At 41.7% G+C, this 20,384-nt stretch overlaps 1 protein-coding gene across 3 annotated transcripts in view; it reads right to left on the reverse strand.

The window, feature by feature from the left end:
* Positions 1-1,507: 1,507 nt before the first annotated feature.
* The window catches only part of LOC125022212 (supervillin-like), a 54,303-nt gene continuing 35,426 nt past the window's right edge, over positions 1,508-20,384 (reverse strand). For all 3 annotated transcript variants that reach the window (XM_047608648.1, XM_047608649.1, XM_047608650.1), the window contains 21 exons: positions 15,417-15,564; positions 15,230-15,301; positions 15,042-15,128; positions 14,753-14,942; positions 14,337-14,509; positions 12,436-12,591; positions 12,201-12,337; positions 11,340-11,487; positions 10,995-11,140; positions 10,698-10,873; positions 9,267-9,402; positions 8,697-8,997; positions 8,450-8,604; positions 6,738-6,840; positions 5,982-6,189; positions 5,774-5,907; positions 5,545-5,700; positions 4,298-4,441; positions 3,914-4,026; positions 3,637-3,792; positions 1,508-2,447 (listed from right to left, as the gene is read on the reverse strand). In XM_047608648.1, the coding sequence (XP_047464604.1) occupies positions 2,361-2,447; positions 3,637-3,792; positions 3,914-4,026; positions 4,298-4,441; positions 5,545-5,700; positions 5,774-5,907; positions 5,982-6,189; positions 6,738-6,840; positions 8,450-8,604; positions 8,697-8,997; positions 9,267-9,402; positions 10,698-10,873; positions 10,995-11,140; positions 11,340-11,487; positions 12,201-12,337; positions 12,436-12,591; positions 14,337-14,509; positions 14,753-14,942; positions 15,042-15,128; positions 15,230-15,301; positions 15,417-15,564 (3,126 nt within the window). In that variant the 3' untranslated portion in view covers positions 1,508-2,360. The remainder of the gene's footprint in view (positions 2,448-3,636; positions 3,793-3,913; positions 4,027-4,297; positions 4,442-5,544; positions 5,701-5,773; positions 5,908-5,981; positions 6,190-6,737; positions 6,841-8,449; positions 8,605-8,696; positions 8,998-9,266; positions 9,403-10,697; positions 10,874-10,994; positions 11,141-11,339; positions 11,488-12,200; positions 12,338-12,435; positions 12,592-14,336; positions 14,510-14,752; positions 14,943-15,041; positions 15,129-15,229; positions 15,302-15,416; positions 15,565-20,384) is intronic.

Raw genomic sequence — 20,384 nt, forward strand, 5'->3', positions numbered from 1 at the left:
AACAGGCAGCGCCCTCTGGTGGTTACACGCGAACACAACATTCACCATCGTCCTCTGATTGGTCTAATCTGTTTTAACTGTTGTGAGAATCCTTGGATGACTTGAGAGGCCAATATAAATAAAAATGAGTATTATTATTATAATAAAGGAGAAGGAGAAAACATAGATGATCAAATTTAATATGTCTAAATTAACCCCAGACACTTAGTGTTTATTGTCAATAGTTTTATACTTTTCAAATGTAATAATTATAGTTTTAGTTATTTTTTTTTTTGTTCATTAAAACTCTCAAATCAAATCCCGCTTTTGTGTTTTTCTACATTTTAAACCATTAATAATCTAATAACCCATTAAGCATCACAGTAATCAAGGTGGTATAATTTCCTGGTGCAGTATTAGTACATGTGCAGAATTTTTGTTCATACTATACTTTATAGTGTATATATTTTTTTCATATATATATTTATGTATATTTTCCAACGATCCATCAGGCTGCCAGGAAGCTCAGCTCAGGACTTTTATTTTTATATATGTATAGATTTCTTTTTTTATTTTAGTTGTGTACGTTCTTTGTTTCAGTTGTTGCATCGTTTGAGGAAAGAAGTTTCAATCCTTTGTAAGTGTTGCACTAATACAATAATATATATAAAAATAACGTATAGTGTTACTTTATTCTGTTTGTATTTTGCAGCCGTCACTTTATGTGAGAATTTCCTTGAAGGATCAATAAAGTATTCCAGGAGGACTCCAGGGACCATCACAGCGCCAGAACCGATCGTTTCCATTCTCCTGAGACGTCTCCTGGGAACATCGCGACATCTTTCTTTTTTTTTCTTCTTCCCGTCTCATCCTGCTATTTTCTGGATCTTTTTCAGTCTACAGATAAATTCTGACCTCGTCTCATCTTTCAGAAGAAAATAAATAAATAAACGAAAGACACCATCCTTCTTTTAAGTGTTGAACTCTGTCACAAACACAGAGCTGCTGTTCTTCAGGGAACAGAGGGTTAAAAATAACGACGAATAAACAAATAAATAAAATAATAATAAAAATCTGTTACTCAAGTTTTTTTTCTGTTAATTAAAACTCTAAAATCTAACTCTGTTTTTCTTCATCACACTCTATAACATGCAGTAAATGATAAAAAAAAAACGTAGTCACAGGACATTTTCTGACCTTTGAGTCAAAATAAGTTTAAAAAGGTCAAATTTGACAAAATCTGTCGTGTATGCAAGTGTTGTTTTGTTTGTTTGTTTGTTCATTTTTCTTCATTTTAAACCCTTGTCACACTGTTATCATGCAGTAAGTTGTAAATTTTTATATTAAAAAGTTTCAGGTACTCTCTCAGAGGACGTTATAAGAGTCAAAATAAGCTTTAAAATGATCCATATAGACCTTTATTTGGTTAGAGGGTTAATGAATCTGCTCCTGTTTTTTATTTGACCTGTAAAAAGATGTTTAAGAGATGAGTGACTCTTTAAAAACCATTAAAACAAGACCCGACTCCTTTCATTTTTAAAAAATGTGTTTTATTTAAAAGGGAATACTGAGCATTAGCATCTCACTCCCACGCCGCCGACTTTATGTGCCAAAAAAATGGAAGCAGGCCCCTGTAGCTGGAGGAGAAGGGGGGGGTTTGTATAATACAGGTCTGATTGCAACGTATGAATGAATACATGACGGTTTACATAATACTTTTAAAGTTCAACACAAACGCACAAAGAAAAACACGTAGAACGAGACAAAGATTCAGATTTTGGTCCAAGAATCTGCAATAATTGGAACAATTATTATTTATAAGAACCAGGAAGTATCCAGTACCAACGTCTGACTAACACAGATTATTAACAGGATCTCATGTTCTTTGTTTTTTTTCATAGAATGGGAATTAAAAAAGGTAAAAACATTTTCCTGTACCAGGCACCGACTTGTTTTTGACTCTTTTTTGACAACTTCAACTGTGTTTTTTTTTTTTTTCTTGATCCATGAAATGTTAAAAAAATAAAATAATGATGAAAACTTCCCTCAGTTTTACCACAGACACAGAGACAAACTAAATAACACATTCATTCATTCATTCATGGTATATTACATATTTATAATGCAAGGGTAACTTTTTTTTTATGAGATTAACAATTGCACATAATTCTTGGCTAAAATATTTCAGTGACACTGGGAAACTTTAAAAATGACACTGGCTTTTTAAAAATAGACATTTGAACAGAATTGTACATTTGCTTCTTTTGCTAATGCTTTACAAAAAAAACAGATTTGTAAAAACTTTTCAGGACAACGTTCGAAAAAAAACAAACAGACCAACAAAAAAAAAACCTGATCTTTGTAGAAGTTTGTAGTTTTGTTTAGAAGAGACCTTTGCTCTTCTTCAGGTTCTTCTGCTTCCAGTTTGGCAGCGCGTTGAACTCCACTCGACTCATCTCAAGAAGCGTCTGCAAAACATTCAGTTCACGTCAGAGACGTTACACCAAGTAACTACATTTATGATTTTATGACATATAAAGGCTCAGACCTGCTGCAATAATAAAATAAGACACATGGATGAAACAGGAAGTATCGTACCAGAGTAAATTAAGGATTACTACCTCGCCTCGTTGGTTGTGGTTGTTATCATTGTTTTTTTTGTTAGATCACTGAAGTGTTTTCCTTTTGTAAAATATGGAAGCGTTTTGGAGAAGCAGTGGCACTAGATAACTTTTACTTCCTCCCGCTTCTGTTTGAATATGTTCCATGTTTCTTTTCTTTTAAATATATTTGAAATAAATAAAGCTTGAACTCAAACACATTTCAGATTTAATGTGTTGTCATGTACATTCTGTCTTATGCATATAAACGTTTATATATAAACGCTTATACTATACTATACTATTTTATTTTATTATTATGATATGATTTTGATTATTATCTAATTACTATTATTTTATTTTTTAATATTTTAATATGATTTAATTTGTTGTATTTTTGCGTATTTAATCGGATTTAATTATTTTTGTTTCATTTTATTTATTTATTTACACCTGCCTTTCTCCTACTTTTCTTTGTACTAGTAGTTTTCAAAAGATTTTTTTTTATTTTATTTTATTTATTTATTTTTATGTGCAACTGAACGACAGTGATCAAGTCCAACACGTTTCTCACAATTTTTGATTTGGACTTTTTGATTCCGCTAATGGGAAGAAAATCCATACCGGTTCCAGAAACCTGAGCAGCCAGGGTGGTGTCGCTGTGGTAGTTTCACTTACTCCTCCCCCAGAAGGTGATTACACTCTAATAACATCCAGACATTAAAAGGCTCCAGATATTGTTGGAACTTATTTTAAAGTTTGAAAAAGTCTAGGAGGACTTAGGAGAGAGGCTTAGGTATTAAAATGTTAATTATCTCTGCATAATTATTTGCAATTAAATAATATGAGAGGACTCTCTTCCTTTCGATCTTATTTAATGTCAAAATATAAGTGCCTAATTACAGCAGCAATATTCCTTTATTTATCCCTCATGGTGAAATTGTGTCTCTGCCTCTGATCCATCCAGTAGAGTTTACATTTAAAATCCATCTCTCACCATCTCAGAATGATTTTAATCTGCTTATGTAGAAAGACAAACAGGAAGTGGTCGTCCTACCTTGAAGTCCTCGTCTGAGAGATAATCCTCCAGACGTAGAGGGTCCACTCCCTCTGGTAGAGGCTTCCTGGTCAGCTCCTCGATGGAGTACTGCTCTTTACTGAGGTTGGACAGAGCCTCCTTCACCAGGATCACTTTGCTCTTGGAGCTGTCGACCTGAGAACAAACACACACAAACATATATAAACAGAACTTAAGAGTAGGGAGAGAAATGCAAAACTGAAACACGGTTCCTATAAAGATTATATCAAGTGATGGAGGAAGAAAAGCCACCCACTCCTGAAGCGACGCTGGAGTCCTTCTCCCAGTACGGGAAGATGTTAGTGAAGGTCAGGGGTTCACAGCCTGCTAGGACCAGATAGGCCAGAGGGGGGCGCCGAGGATTCTTCTCTGTTAAGTCACAATCCAGGATTGGAGGAGGGAGTTAAATTAAATGAATCACAGACCGAGATAAAGTAGCTGTGCAGCAGGGTGCCCAAATGTCTATTTAATGAGAGCGAGTGCAGATTCTGAAAAAATTATACAGTGTCAAATAAAATTCATCCCCAAATTGGGCAGCCAGGCTGTATAGTGTCAAACGACCCATTTAACCATCGAACACTGAATAATAAAAAAAGGGCCCGCTGCTATAAAAGGACACATGGTTTCCGGTGCTGCTAACCTTTGCAGTACTGCAGCACCGTCTCCATTGCACACTTCCTCTCGTTGTCCCAGCGCATCTTTGCCGATCCGGTGGACTGCGAGTCCTCCGGCTGCCAGCCCTGCCACAGATACACCTCCATACGGTTGTCCAGCAGGAACAGGGCTGCAGGGAAAGAGATGAAGCAGCAATTAAATAGGAAATTTATGAACTCTATGAACTGAAGGGATGTCAAAATTAACCCGGATTAATCCATCATGATGATTAATGTGATTAAAAACTCAATTAACACGTCTTCAGCAGACAGAGTATGTACAAGAATCTTGAAGTTAATTTCAACAGCTTTTTAAGACTTTTTTAAGACCTTCTCAATATGTTTCGACTTCATGGTATCAGTTTTAGTTTAGTCCGATAAAGTGTAAGACCACTATCAGACATTTGTCATTTATTCCACCGATTTAACGAGTAATTGGATAAGAAATACTTTCACTTTGTTGTAGAGCAAAACAAACACAGAAGAAAAAAAGTCTTTCTTAAAATTTCTATTGCACTGGTGGTGCTTAAAGTTAACAGCACCAACACATTTTTCATACATAAAATAAAGGCAAAAGCCCGAGTCAGACAGGTTTGCAGTTGCAGTGGCACAACTGGCATGATAGCTAGCAATGGATAGCTGCCGCTAGTGGTGGCTAACTGTGGCCATGCGGCTGATGTCATGACATAGGTGTGTTCATAATGTGCACCGAGAGCGAAACTTACACAGTTTTACAATGTTTTTGGGCTCCAAATCAAAATTTAACTCAAAAATAGCTTCAAATTTTAAGACCTCGTAAAGTTGGGGATACTACTACCTTTTAAGACTTTTTAAGGGTCATAATTTTAAAAACAAGACGGAACAGTGGGGCCACAAAGTATTTTCACACTCTGAAGGAAGCACTTACAGCTTAACATAGCACAATAACGAAGCCAAGCATACGTTAGTCAGGGATTCTGCTAGCACTTGGGCTAACGTGGCTAACAGCTGGAGACAAACCAAGAAAAACCAAGACAAAGACAAACTGGTAATGCTGGCTGCAACCACCGTTCCGTGTGAGAGACTGTAAATAAGCTCATGCAAAATGAAACGCGATTACCGTAGATTAAATTATATTTAATCGCGATTAATTGAAATTAATCCATACTTAACTCGCGATTAATCTGATTAGAAGGTTTTAGTCAGTTTGACAGCACTGATATGAATTATAGCACCCTCCAGGTGACTGTGTTACCTGGCTGCTGTACAGAGTAGAGGTTGTCCTGCAGGAAAGGCAGCGCCATGACTCCCTCCACTACCCGGGCGGGGTACAGCTGCTCCTCCCCCTCAAACACCCCAGAGCTGGCGCTCAGCCTGAAGAGCCGGGGAGTGTAGTTGTATTTTCCTGGATCTGCAGAAGAAAACTTATTATTTTTCTGTGAACTGAAGGTCGTCTGAAGCCGTCTGAGAGTTCTGGTCCGTACCTTGAAGCATACAGTCGTACGCTTTCTTATCCTGTGAACCCAGAGCCTTCACAAACTCTGCAGGTTCAGATCCCTCCTCCACCTCCTCAACTTTCACACTGCTGCCGCTGCTCAGTCCCAACTCCGAGGGACACCTTTGAAGACACAGAAAACCATCAGCCCCTCCATCGTCCATTCGCTCATCAGCTCCTCTCTGCGCGTGTCTTACCTCTGGGTTAGTTTGTCCACAGCCCTTTTTGCCACCTCTCTGGCGCCTACATGTGCTTTGCATCCATGCCACAGGTAAAGACGTTCCGTCTTAGCGTTGAGCAGCACCAGGCTGGCCCGGGACCGCAGGCTGGCTCGCTGGCAGTCCACCTCCACCAGGGAGGCCTCCACCTCGGCCTCCCCACGGACACAAAACAGCCTCCAGCACCCTGGACACCAACAACATGTGCACCCTGATAACTCTGTTTATATGCAACATCTGCATGGTTACACGTATATTTATTTATTTATTAAAACTGACTTTATGCCATTTGCACATCTGCTTTTAGAGACAGTTTAGCTTGTGGGGGCGGGCACATACAGTTTAATTTCAAGGGGGAAGGACTAGTAACATAATAAAATGATAACCCGTAAATAATGATAACTCAGTAGTACATTATTTAAATGTTTACTTTTAATTTTTACAACACATTTTATGAACAACTCTGAAATTTCTGCAGAAAAATAAATGTAACTCATTGCTGTTTAGTTAGTAGGGGAAAAATTATGATCAGCAGATGGCCCCCGGGCCGTATGTTTGTACGTGAATTTGTTTATGAATCTTGATAGATTTATTTTTTATCCTCTTTTCTTTCTATGGTGCTGCTGTGACTCGACCTCTTAGTTTCCTTTCTTGTAGCCGCTAAGGACGAGTTTACAGTATTTAACGTGAATCAGCAGAAACACGGAGCTTCTTGTTGTTGTTTGTGGTTTGTACCTGTGTTGTTAACGCTTCCCTCTCTACTCCCCTTGTGGATGATCAGACCTCCCTGGAAGAGCTGCAGGAAGCACGGAGGCTCTTTGCCTTGACTCACCAACACCTGGACAGAAGAAGGAGAAGAGGAGAACAAAGATGATGAGGAAAGATAAACTACTCACTACAGATGTCCTGATTGAGTTTTTTGCCACTAGATCTGATAATATTAAGTCCTAAAGTTGGTCTCCTGTAGAGTCCTAAAGTCTTTTCTTGTCTTCTCCGGGAGTCGACTGGATTCAGTCCAATAAATCTTGAGGTCAGAGTTAATGTAGTGTGTAGAGAGGAGCTTGTACCTTGTGTTCTCTACTCCAGAAATGTACTAGACCTCCAGCGCTGCCATAAACTACCTAACCCTCTCTCTGGAAGATTAGTCTCCAGGAAACTTTTCTCTTCTTTTAAACGCAGCGTCCAGTGTTTGTTCTTGCTGTTTTTGTAGGAAGTTTTAAATGACGATAAGCTACTACGACCTCATCAAACATTAGCATCAAACTTTAGGGAAGCAACGATGCAAAATCAATACAAATGTGACAATTCAAATCAGCCGAGACAAAAAAAAATGAATCCAGTGCCCCTTTTAAACAGCAGAGGGTTAAATCTATGTTTGAGTTCACAATTTCTTAAAAGAGAAAACTTTTTTTTTTTAGTTTTTATATATCTAAATAGATATGTTTAAAAATGTATTCACTGCACAGTCTTTTGTCTGAGAAATAATTAAAGGAATCTTTTCAGTCATAATTTATCTGCAAGTTCATTCTGTTAAAAAGACAACTGTATCGTTAACCCAGTATCAGAAATTGTATCTAATCTTGAGTTGAGTGTTTCATCACATCTCTATCCTGCATAATTTACAAATTTCTGTTAATTTCCAGAGCAAAGTTCAGCAGACATGTTTAGTCACATGACTTTGGTTCTTCTGCTACATAGATTTTTGGCAGCTGTGACACTAAACACCATCATCAAAACAGAAGAACAAGTCGTCGTAACGCTGCAGCGACGTGGTTTTGGTTCAGAGCAGACCTAAAATAAATAGGGTATGAATGCGACGTCACCACAAGCGAAGTCTCCATGGTTACAGCCACAAAAAAAGTGACAGATGATCATGGAGATTAGCAGCATTAGTTTGAATTTAATTTGCTTTAATAGCGTCTAAACTATGAAATGAAAAAAAAAAAGTGAAGAGTTGCGTAATTGACTGAACCAACAGACGTGAAAGTCAGTCAGAGATATATTTTTACAGATATCTGCCAAAGAAAAGAGAAGTTGTGGTTCACATTTAGTGTCAGATAATTATGCTGTCTAACAGTAAATAGTCTGGCTGAATGCACAGACTTTATCTGAAATATCTGTATGTAAATGCTTGTATGTACATGTAACTGTAGACTGGACTGTACATTTTTTATACTTTAAATTATTTTATTCTTATTCTTGTGTAACTGAAATGATTTAAAACTAACTGAAACTGAGGCTGATCCACTTTTTCCACATCCACACTAGTTCCTATGGATCATTGTTGAGTCCACTTATCATTAATCTGATCTGATAATCCACATTTTTCCTGGTCTCTCTGTATTTACCGATACATTTCACGGCGTGACGTCAACGCGTTCCCTCAGGCTTGGCCGAAGTCTCCATCCCTGCTACTGAAAAGTGACCGTGAATGTCTCAGTACTCACTTGTGAGCCCCTGTGGCTGCCCAGCTCCACCGTCATCAGAGCCGAGGTTCCCTTCTCGCTGATGCTGGAGTGACGGCCCTGCCAGAAAAAACAAGCCACCCTCTCTCTTCCAGGAGCTCCGGCGCTCAGCTCTCCAGGTTTCTGCCGCTTCCCCACTGACAAAACAGACCAAAAAAAAAAACACACACATTTGAACCTCTTTACCCTTTTTAAAGTCGGCATCCTCCTGCGTGAGCGCGTGACCCACCGAGCGTGGTGATGGAGTACTTCCAGCGGATGATGTAGGCGTCGCCGTCGTGCAGCTGGCCCAGACTCTCTTTGGGCAGCTCCTCCTCCCCGTGCTCCTTGATGTGCCACGCCTCCACGTCCACGGTGGCCAGCTCCGCCTGCCGCCCGTCCTCCGTGCGCACCAGGCCGTGGCCCCGCTGCACGTCCACCCCCTCCAGGAGCGTTTTCACCGGCTCCGGCTCGTTGTCCAGCAGGACTTTGGCGTCGCACGGATGCAGCTCCTGCTCCAGAGGGGGGCGCGTGGTGGAGTGAACGGGGCTCTGAGCCAACACAAGGGCTTTGGTTAGTTTGAAATTACTTCAACATTAAATTAAATTGCACCAATAACACCAACTACAAATAAATCTAAACAGATTTATGAAAGCCTTCACTGGTGGTACATTGAGAATGGATTATTTATCTTTTATATCTATATAATGTGTATTTACTTTTATTTCACACCTAGTTTTCTTTTTACTGCCAGTTTCTTAAGAGTGTTTTCTATGTGCGGCTGCGTGTGGACCAATAAAGTCGGTCTAAGTTCATCTACCTTGATTTCCTCTGTTTGAGCCGTTTCCTCTTTCTTCCTCTCGGCCCAGTCCAGGAACTTCTCTCTGAACAGGGACGTCTCATTGTGCTCCGACAAACGGCCGAACAGAGCCCAGCTCGGACGACTCTCCCCCTGCCTGAATAAAAAAAATAAAAAGACACACAAAAGACAACTATTATGTGATGGAATCTCTATTCTTGACCTGAATATGAATGATGAGAACAGACAACTCATGAGCTACATACCGAGAGCTGCAGACATCTCGCAAGTAATATTCTAGCAACCATTTATTTCAGTTTCAGTTTATACATAGAATACAATAAACGCCAGCCTGGATGATCTGTTCAAGAAGGCTTGGAAATAAGAACACTATATTCTATATTGGAAATTCCAGACTTCCGATCTCACAGCTACAGGTTAACTCAGAGGGGAAAAGATAAGTTTGGTGTATTGTCACCGTTTGATGAACGTTAGCTAATGTTTTCAAGTTGTCTTGAATGCAGCAACAGCTGCAGCTGGATCTCAACCAAGTTTTCTGAGTTTTCTGTTTTTTTATGTATAGCCTGTATAAAAACAGGCTGCACCTCAGCACCATCAGTAGCATCTAATAGTCCTCCACATCATGTTGTTACATGGGATAGTGTAGCAGCTAAAGGTCTAACAACTTTATTAAATTGCTTAATAAGCAGCCTCCTTCTCTCTGTTACTACAGGGCGTTGGGCGAAGTTGTTACTTCATCTTTAGCGAAATATTTCCACAAACTTGATGAACCAACGACCCCCTGAACTCCTCACCTTCTACTTCTTCGTCTTCTAGGAGGCGTCCATGTCGTTATTTTATCCTCTTAGCTAAATATTAGTTGGTCTAAAAACGTTAATTTCAGCAAATTCATTCTGCAGCTGATCACATAACAAAAGTGGAGAAGGTAGAAAAGCTCATCAGATTTAACAGTTGAAACTTGCTTATTTATTATTATTAACTTTTCTAGTTTATTATGACAATTCTTTCAATAGCTATAACTTCCGCAAATTAGCAAGTACTTGATTGAGGATGTTGGGAATTAATTTTCATGTGTCAACACTGCTGTGCAAAAGCAGACTTGCAAATAATGGTTTCATATTTTGCTACATATTGGGGACTCTATTATAATACTGAGTGAAATAATCCCTGTGTCCACACTTGAGGACATAATTTTTTTCCAAAACCTATTTCCTGTTCAAAGACAATGCTTATTTTTTATAGTTCTACTAATCTCAAATAAATAGAAATGGAGAAATTAAACATGCATATCAAACTAAAGGTCAGGAGGTTAAAGCAGTGAAGCCGACCAGTCTGTGCAACCACTAGTAGTAACAGTGAACAACCACTAGGAGTCACAACAACACAACCAACAGTCCGATAACATGCACGTCAGCTTGCTCTCATACTCACTGAGCCACATCCTTGTTGGTGCAGGAGGCGTCTAAAGGATTCACTCTGCAGCTGCTGTAGTCGTAGCTGCCGCTGTAGAGCTGTTTGCCCAGTTTCACCGCTACTTTCCTGTCGCCCAGGGGCACGTCTTTCCCATGCCACACGTACACTTCGCTGCCAAAGTCAAACACTAAGACCTGGCGTTAGCAGCAGGAGGAAAGAGATAGAGAGAAAGCAAAACAATAGATACAGTTATCAAGCGTTTCAGATTTGTTTTCGTCATTAATCAAATCCTCGCTAACGTATGAGCTGCGTTACCTCTTTAGAGTCGAGTAAGGTCACGCTGGGGATGGAGGCCCAGGCCTCTTCATGAGGCACCAGCTTGTCTCCCTGGAGCCTGTAGACCCCGTTAGAGTCCACCACACCGCTCTCATACAGCTCGTCCTCCTCTGGCTCTCCGGCCCCTACAGAATATCCGCAGGACAAAAGACAAGCTGAGCATGTGTTGGCGTGGCAGGAGGCCGAGCAGACGGATAATCCCCCATCAACCAACCCCTCAAACCTCGGTGTTAAGAAAGGATAAACAGAGCTCTAAAGAGAAAAGAGTGCAAGCTGAACGGAGATCAGCACCTGCGTGGGCGTTTCCCTTTGTCCTTTTTTTACCTCTGTATTTGGTCTTTCCACCCAGAAGACTCCAGAACTCTTTGGCCCATTTGCTCTCGGTGTTGATGCCCTCCTCCAGCACCGTCACCTGAGGGGCCTTACAGCCCAGATCCCTCTTGGCTTGAACGAACGACGCCATCTCCGATGCCTGCACCACATCACACACACGCACCCATCAGGCATAACATTATGACCGCCTTCCTAATATCGGGCCACAGACACTTGATCAACACCTTGTTTTTTTTGAGTTATTCCTGAAGTGTTTTTATGTTTGTGTGTGTGTGTCATGCTGCATCCTGCTGGGGATGTCTGCTGCCGTCAAGGAGTGTCACTCAGATAAGTTTTAAGCCTATGAGAGCGATGACGTGCAAACAGAACAACACGCTCACGCTTCTGACATTTACGGACAATTTGGTGTTGAATATAGACTCATTACGAGGTGGAATCATTTCAATTCAGGTGCAAAGCCTCAACTAAATAAGGCATGAAATGGGATTAAGATGTTATTTGATACGCATTTCTCGCCTCCTCCTCCTCTCGCCTCCAACTGGCTCATACCGAGTCAATGGAACAGAGGTTATGTGAGTGTCAGTGGGGTCTGGTCTGGTCTGTGTGGCGGCTACATGTCTAAGTAACATCCACACCAATGAATCTAAAAGTTTTCCAGAAGAACACTGTATTGTCACACGATGGTTTATTTCCTTCTCCTGTCAGTGGTCATAATGTTGTGGCTGATTGGTGTATAGCTACTAGGTCTTGGGCACAAAAAGGACTGAACGCATGGTGAACCTTGGTACTCCACTGACTGAGTGTCTGGGACAGAAGATAAAACATAAAGACGACCCCGACTTATTTCGCTACCTTTGCCTTTTCAATGACGTTGGCGAACTCTCCGCTCCACATGTAGCAGTGCTTGGGCGTAATGAGCAGGAAGCAGTCGCCGCTGTTCAGAGACTTTGCCGTGGGCTCCATCAGACGCACCTGGACGTGCCTCCGACCTGCAGACGACCAGCAGCTTTTTCACTTTCAGCCTCATTTAACACCTTTCACATTACTGAGCCGCTTCCCTGTGACCGGAAGCAGAAGCACCTCTGACCTTTGATGCGAATGAGCATGAGCTTGTTGAAGGGCACCGCGCTGTTGTTGGTCACAACATCCGTGGACTTCACACTGCGCAGGTTGACCTTGCGGAAGTTCTCCTTGCTGGCGAGCCCGGCCAAGGCCACGTCAGCCAGGTTGGAGTGTTTGGCCACTGAGGTGGGAAAGAGAGACCAGAGAAGAACATTTACAGAGCGAAACCTCAGCGCTTGACCTGACGAGCTACAAACGGAACAAAACAGAGGCGAGTTTCAGCAGACGTCTCTTCTCTCGTGTGTGCTATACTAGGCTGCTGTTACGTAGCTGCGGTGCAACACTTCCTCTTGTGTAAACACTGAAAGAGGTCACTGAGGTCAGGACTAGGCTGAAGAATTTCTAGAGAGAACAAGTGAACGCAGAAATAAACGCAAACAGCAGTAAATAAGCAGCGCTCCTCACACTGTAACTCGGGGTTAAAAGGTTGAGATCGTCACAGAATCTACAGCTACAGGACAAAAGTCTGGAGGAAAGATCAAATTAGTACATGAAAGAGCATAGTGTCATCGGTTTACTTTGCGTTTTTACTATAATTATCAGGTATTTGGGTTTTTCTTTCTTTCTTCAAAGTAATCTCCTCTGGCTTTAACCACATCCTGGCAGATATGAGGGATGTCTGTACACAAGCCAAGGAGTTAAAGTGAATAATATAAACTATGATTAATTTTATTTTTTTTTAAACTATGCACTAAGGTCGACTCTAAAACTAAGCCCTTCTTTTCTTTCGCTGACATTTATTTATGTACACCTACCTAAAAGGTGAATTGAGGAAAATGGTTCATATCAGTAAAAGCAGAGTGTGATGATGCAGTAAATACACAGAACTGATGCTGCTTTTTAAGAAAGACACATGAACAGAAACTTGTGGTGCCTTTAGTGTAAATATAACACAATACCATGAGCGTAAAAGGTCCAGCAGCGTCTGTTTTTCATAAGAGTTTTAATGCCTCTGTTGGATCAGTGCTTCACTGAGTCTGTTCTTACCTACCACCTACTGCTGTGTGGCCTGGTTTGGTTTCCTCACTCTCTCTCTAGTAAAAACAAAGCTTATCAAAACTGCAAGTAAGCTGATAGGAGTGCAGCTCGCCCAGCTCCGGGATGTTTACTTTAAGCAGTTAAGGAACAAGGCTGAACTTATTATCCACTTTTTAAGGAGTTTGACCTCCTCCCTTCTGGCCGCCGCTTCAGGATGCCACAAATAAGGAGGCGGCGTGTCCAGGGTCTGTTCGTCTGTTCCATCCTCATCACCATAGACGGGCTTAACGTCCTGGGCCAGGTTTGTCTGCAGACTGGAAGCAGCTTCAAGTTTCTTTCTTAAAAAGCAGCATGAACTCGTCTGGGATGTATTTACTGCATGATCACACTCTGCTTTTACTGATATGAACAAGTTTCAGGGCGGAGAAGGTTTGCAAGAGTCACAACTTCAGTGCACAAGTAAAAAGAAAACTAATCACAGTTTGCATTATTCAATTTAACTCTTTGACTTTTGAGAGTCTTCATACAGATCTCTGTTGTTAAACGAACGCTAATCACGTTTACTATGATCTTCCACACATGCAAACATTTCACACGTCGTTTTTACTTCTCATTTCTTCGTCTCAGGTTTGCACTTCTGCCTTTCACTCTAGTGTGTCTCGTTTTTATTCATAGTATTTTTATTACTTTCATTGTGGTTATTGTTTCTGTTGATGTTGGTGTCTGCTGCTAAACGAATTTCCTTCAGGATACAAATAAATCTGCTCGTACCCTGAGAATATTTAAGTACAACTAACTTATAGAAAGCATCAGCTGATGGGAACCTGAGGTGCATTAAAATACTGCGCATATTGATTGTTACTGTTCCATTAAATCCCAGACTCTCACTTCTCTCCACTTGGATCCTCTTGGTTTCCACCGAGGCCACGTTCAGCCTCTGCTCCGTGTAAACCTGCCGGATGTCGTTCCGGGCGGCCAGAGCCTTCAGAGGGTTCCTGGAGCCCTGGTTCCTCCGGGCGGGACGCACGGCGCGTTTATGTTCAGCTACGGAGGAAGTTAGTCTGAGGATGGAAGGAAAATAAAATAAAATAAAATAAACACTCACAGACTCAACACAACTCAGTAAAATACTCACAGCCGTTACAGGAAGAAAGAGAATAAATGACAGAAAGAAAAGACAGAGACAGGCAGAAAGAATAAAGTAATAAAGACGGAAAAATGAAAAGGGAAGGACAAAGAAAAACATAAATAAAAAAGTAACGGAGAAACCCAGAGTCCATCCGTCCCGTCCTGATTGAACTCACTTTGGAGTATTTGCTTGTATCTGGCTCAGGTCCTCGTCCGTCACCACCACCGTGGACTCGTGGGACGTGTAGGACGAGTAGGAGATGGACTTGTAGAAGTTACCGAACGTCTCGTCGTCGTCCAGCGTCATCACTTCTTTCTCGGTCTGAGCCGTCACCTCGATGGTGGACGTCTTGTGTTTGCTCACACCTGAGACGAGCACAGACAGAGCAGCGTGTCAGGAACCAGGACGTCAAACAGGGGAAGACGGGGCGGGGGACAGGGGGGGACGGACGGGGGACGCTGTACCTTTATTGTGGAGCTTGTCCAGGAAGGACTCCAGCTTGTCGAGGCGTTTGTCTCCTTCCACCTTCACGTCTGTTCTACTGGAGATTTCTGTCCAGCGGAGACACAAACACATTAACATCCAGTCAAACAATCTAAATATAACTCATTCATTCATTCATTCATTCATTCATTCATTCATCGGACCGTACCATCGTGGGGCTTCACGGGGGTGGCGTTACACTTTTTGAGGGAGATAATGGGCGACTCCTCTGAAGTGACACCTGAAAGAACAGCATGTTTTCAGCATGCATTAGCCACGCCCCCTTTTATTTATTTAATTATTTATTTATTTAAATGTCGGGAGAAAAACGTGAGACGTCATTAAACAGCGCTGACCTCTCCTGGCCATGCGTCCGGCCACGGTGAACTGGACCGAGTCGTTGGCGGCTCCTTTCCCTTTGTTCTTCCACTGCTCCTCCTTCTCCCTGAGGATCTTCATCCTCTCTGCCAGGGACATCTTAGGCTCCACGTCCACGCTGGACTTCTGGTGGGACATTCACCTCAGTGTGTTAGTGCTCCATTTATTTACTCATTCATTTATTTACTTATTAATGGAGAAGTGTTGTTTTTAATTCCAGTCCCTCATGTTCAGGGTGAACCAGTCCGGATGCTTTAAAGTCTCATATTTGTTCTGATGTGACGACGACTTGTTACTTTTAGTTGATCAGTATTTTTTTATGTAAGTTTGTTTTTGATTTTTATTAAAAGGAAAATTATAATGACAAGTTCCTTCCTTCCTTGTTTCCTTCTTAGTTTGCTTCTGTCCTTCTTTGTTTCCTTCCTTGTTTGCTTCTGTCCTCCTTTGTTTCCTTTTCTTCCTTCCTTCCTTTCTTCCTTCCTTCTTTCCTATCTTACTTCCTTGTTTGTTTCCTTTCCTTCCTTCTTTGTTTCTTTTCCCTCCTTTCTAGTTTCCTTCCTTCCTTCTTCGTTTCTTTTCCTTCCTTCCTTGTTTGTTTCCTTCCTTCCTCGTTTCTTTTCCTTCCTTCCTTGTTTCCTTCCTTCCATCTTTTTTCTTTTCCTTCCTTTCTTGTTTCCTCCCTTCCTTTCTAGTATGTTTCCTTTCCTTCCTTTCTTGTTTCCTTCCTTCCTCCTTCCCTTCCTTCCTCATATGTTCCCTTCCTTCCTCTCTTGTATGTGTCCTTCCTTCTTTGTTTCCTTTCCTTCCTTCCATAATTTTTTCTTTTCCTTCCTTTCTTGTTTGTTTCTTTTCTTTCCTTTCTCGTTTGTTCCCTTTCTTCCTTTCTTGTATGTGTCCTTCCTTCCTTTCTTGTATGTGTCCTTCCTTCCTTTCTTGAATGTGTCCTTCCTTCCTTTCTCTTATGTGTCCTTCCTTCCTTCCCTCCTACAGTAACAGACGGTCACTGTGTGTTTGATGCAGTGAAGTAACCGTGAGGAAAGTTTTTCATGAGGAACAGATTCTGTGGTGAAGGATTCTCAATCAGCCATAAAGGCAGAAACAAAACCCTGTTTTAGGGATTTTCTTTCTTCCTTTCTTTCTGTTTTTTTTTATCTTCCCACTAAAAACACTAGAGCCGGAGAACGTGACACTAAAGAGACGTGACACTAAAACATATAAACGTTGGTCGTCCATCACATCGTTATTCTGTACAGAGTCCTGGTGTGATTTACTCCTGCTGCCATTTCTGCACCTGAACCCGACCATTAAAAATAAATTACCAGTGGTTTAATGATGCCCCCGCCCTCTAACCCCCCCGATCCCCCTCCCCCAGGAGCCCAGTGGCCGTGTTACAGTAATTAATGATATTCCACTCCTTAATATCTGAAGCGTTTTATAGGCCTTCGTGGGCTTTTGCTTCTTTCCCTGATAACGAGCGATTCCCTGCGTGTAACACACACCAGGCTACGTTCAAGACGCAAAAACATACAGTAGAGGGTTCTACTGCACGAAATTAAAGTTAAAGACAAACACATGAGCGAGGTCCTAAATCCGCATAGATTGTTAAAGTCGGGGAGGAATTTTCTTTTTTTGGATGAATGACGAGTGTGTGCTCTGCCGAGTGTCAGCCTCTAACTCACAGCACCGGCTCTTCGCTCTGAGCGCCCGACAACCCACCTAAACATTCACAGATGTCGGCGGCTTTAAGGAGAAAAAGATGTTCGGCCTGAAACGGATGATGAGCTCCAGCTTGAGATCAGACACCGGAACAAAACCTCCACAATAATAATAATAATAATAACAACAATAATGATAATAAGTCTGGTTTCTCTCGGTTTGTTAAACATCAAATCAGCATCAACTGGTTGATAAAAAAAATGTCTCTGGTCATTTTTATACAACAATATTCATAAATATATCCCCTTCTTTGTTTCCTTCCTTCCTTCCTACTTTCCTTCTTACTTTCCATCCTTCTTTCCTTCCTCACTTTGTTCCTTGTTTGTTTCAAACAGTCAAAAATATGAAAGCGAGTTTTAAAACACAGTCTGGCAATTTCCTAGTTTCTTTCCTTCTTTCCTTCCCTGGTTTCTTCCTTGCTCGTTCCCTTCCTTCCTCATTTGTTTCCTTCCATCCTCCTTTCTTTCCTCACTGTGTTCCCTTCCTTAATTCTTCTTTCTTGTTTTCTTCTTTCCTGCTTTGCTAATTTCCTTCCTTCCATCCTCCCTTGTTTATTTCCTTCCTCCATTCCTTCTTTGTTAGTTTCCAATTGTCAAAAAAGAAATATATATATATATATATGAAAGGAAATTTTTAAAATACAGGGTAAATAACTAATTAAAGTCTATTTCCTTGTTTTGTTCCTTCCTTCCTTGTTTAATTCTTCCCTTCTATCCTCGTTCACATCCATCTTTCTTTGTTTCCTTCTTTATTAATCTCCTTTTTTAATTTCCTTCCTTGTTCATTTCCCTCCTTCCTACTCTCCTTCCTTATCGCCCTCCCTTCTTTGTTTCTTTCCTCCCTTGTTTGTTTCCAATAGTCGAAAATGCTCTAAAATACAGGCTAAATAACAAATTTAAGTCTGGAAATTTCCTTGTTTCCTTTCTTCCTTTCCTCGGTTCTCTCCTTGTTGGTTCCCTTCCTTCATCCCTCCTTTCCTCCTTTGGTAATTTCCTTCCTTCCTCCCTTTCTTCCTTGTTTGTTTCCCATAGTCAGAAACCCACAAATACATGAAAGCAAACACAGACAAACACCACAATGGTCACCACAAATAAAACGTAATCAGACACATTGTCGTCCTGAGCCACAGCGAACCTTGTACAAACATCCACGAAGCAGCAGCAGTTTCTCATGTAGCAACAAAGTGTGTTGATAGAAAAACAATCTCCGGCTTAAACAAACCACTCGCGCTCTCTCTCTTTTTTTTTTCCCCATCTTTCTCTTTCTTGTTGCATCTTTCGGTCAAATATTAGCTCAATGCGAGACAAAAGCTCAAACAGGAACACGTTCAATCATGCTGTCGTGCAAAACCTTGTGCAAACGTTCCCACTCCGGTTTACACAAAACGACCGGAGGCATTCGACTGTTACGTAACAGTTTGCATCATAAAGATCAGCTTTAAACCTCTTTAAATACTCTTAAATATCGTTTTTTTTTTTTTTTTTACGTTGTACGTAGAGTTTCGTGCTGAGCTGTAATCTGCAGCCTCATCTTAGATTTCCGAAGCTCTCTCCCACACTTCCACACCACTGATAGCTAGCTGGGCCATCTCTGGAGTCAATCAGAGAGGGGAAATACCTCGGCCTGACAGGACCCCAGGGAGAGGAGAGAGGGGAGGGGAGGGGAGGGGAGGATAGGGGAGGAAAGGGCCTCAACACCACCACCACCACCCCTCCACCTCTCACCCTACCACACAGGAAACCATTTTTCTCAGCCCTGCCTTCCTACCGTACGTACGACGTAGGCACTAACACGGATATCGACCACCAAACCACATCCATTTAGCAGGGGCTAATCTGTCGGCAGCTTCTCGGACGCAGCTGGACGAGGATATGAGCTCAGAGAGAAGATATTAGAAGTCCATGCAGATGGGTGCATGCCCTATATAGAGATATATATATACACACTCACCTGAAGGGATGGGGAAAGGTTGACAAGCAGGTGTCAAAGAAAGGGGTCTGCAGATGAGGAGGGGAAAACGGGAAAAGGAGGAGAAGAAGAAGAAAAAGAGAGTGGGAAGTATAAGTTAGGAAGAAGCAGGGAAACGTTAAACTGGAGCTGGAGGTAAAGCAGGATTTAGCACGGGAGGAGTAAAGGAGAGGCTCGGATCAGGCCCTGGCATAGAGTGGGTGTGGCATTAAGAGAAAGCAGAGGTCACAGGAGGCATGAGTCATTCTTATTTATGAGAACCCAGCTTCCAGGTGGAGTCTGAAATAGTCAGGGTCCTTCAAATTACCCTCTAATTGCGTTGTTTGGACTCAACCAGATAATGAACTTTAGCTAATTAACTCTGATGCATTTTCTGAGAACGGACTCGCGGAGGACGACGTTTCCCGGTGAGTCCTAATGCCGTGAGTCGAGCTGCTGCTGTGGCTCAAACTACTCCAGTTTAGTCATCACTGGAATATAAAAACCAGACTCTGAACAAACCCCCAAAGAATTTCAAACGTTATTTTAAAGAACACTTAAGCCAGAACCAGCAGCAGCAGGTTAGCGCGGAATATGATTAATTATTAACTGGGGACACATTGACGGGACAGTCAATGCGGGTTATGACTTATGAAGGGTTGTTCTTCTATAAATTAATCTCACAACACGGGGGTGTGCGGGACAGCTAAGCAGGACTAACAGGAAACATCTGGAGCTGACCGTGGTCTGGTCTTCCACGCGTCAACCATACGGCAGAAAGCAGAAAACAGGACTTAAACATTAAAAAAAAAAAAAAACTAAGAAGAGGCCTCTCATTTGAGAAGAGAGGGAAACAGAAATGTCACATGCAACTGAGAGCTAATGCAGACTTGTCATCGAATGCACCGCGCATCATCGGCATGTGCGACGCCGCTTCCCCAGAGCGCTACAGTAGCAGCCGGCGGTGAACAGACGTTTCCAATTCACAGGCAACAACCTCCGAGAGAATTAAAGCGAGAGGAATCCACAGACTCTCAGGACACATGGCTTGGCGCTCGCTCACGCGTGAACGTTTAAGATGAAGCTTTTGTGCCATTAATGTGAATAACACTTAGATTATTTGTGGACACAGCGAAGGAAAAACCACACGGACACAGAATGACATCATCCCTCAGTATCTGACTGGGGATTAGGTTTTTTTTTTTTTTTTTGGGACGTCTGTAGTTTCTTGTGCAGTGGTTTCCTCTTGGAGACTTCGTTCTAAGGTTAGCTCATCGTTGGAC

This window comes from Mugil cephalus, chromosome 16 (genome assembly GCF_022458985.1).
Source record: "Mugil cephalus isolate CIBA_MC_2020 chromosome 16, CIBA_Mcephalus_1.1, whole genome shotgun sequence".
In the NCBI taxonomy this organism is placed as follows: Eukaryota; Metazoa; Chordata; class Actinopteri; order Mugiliformes; family Mugilidae; genus Mugil; species Mugil cephalus.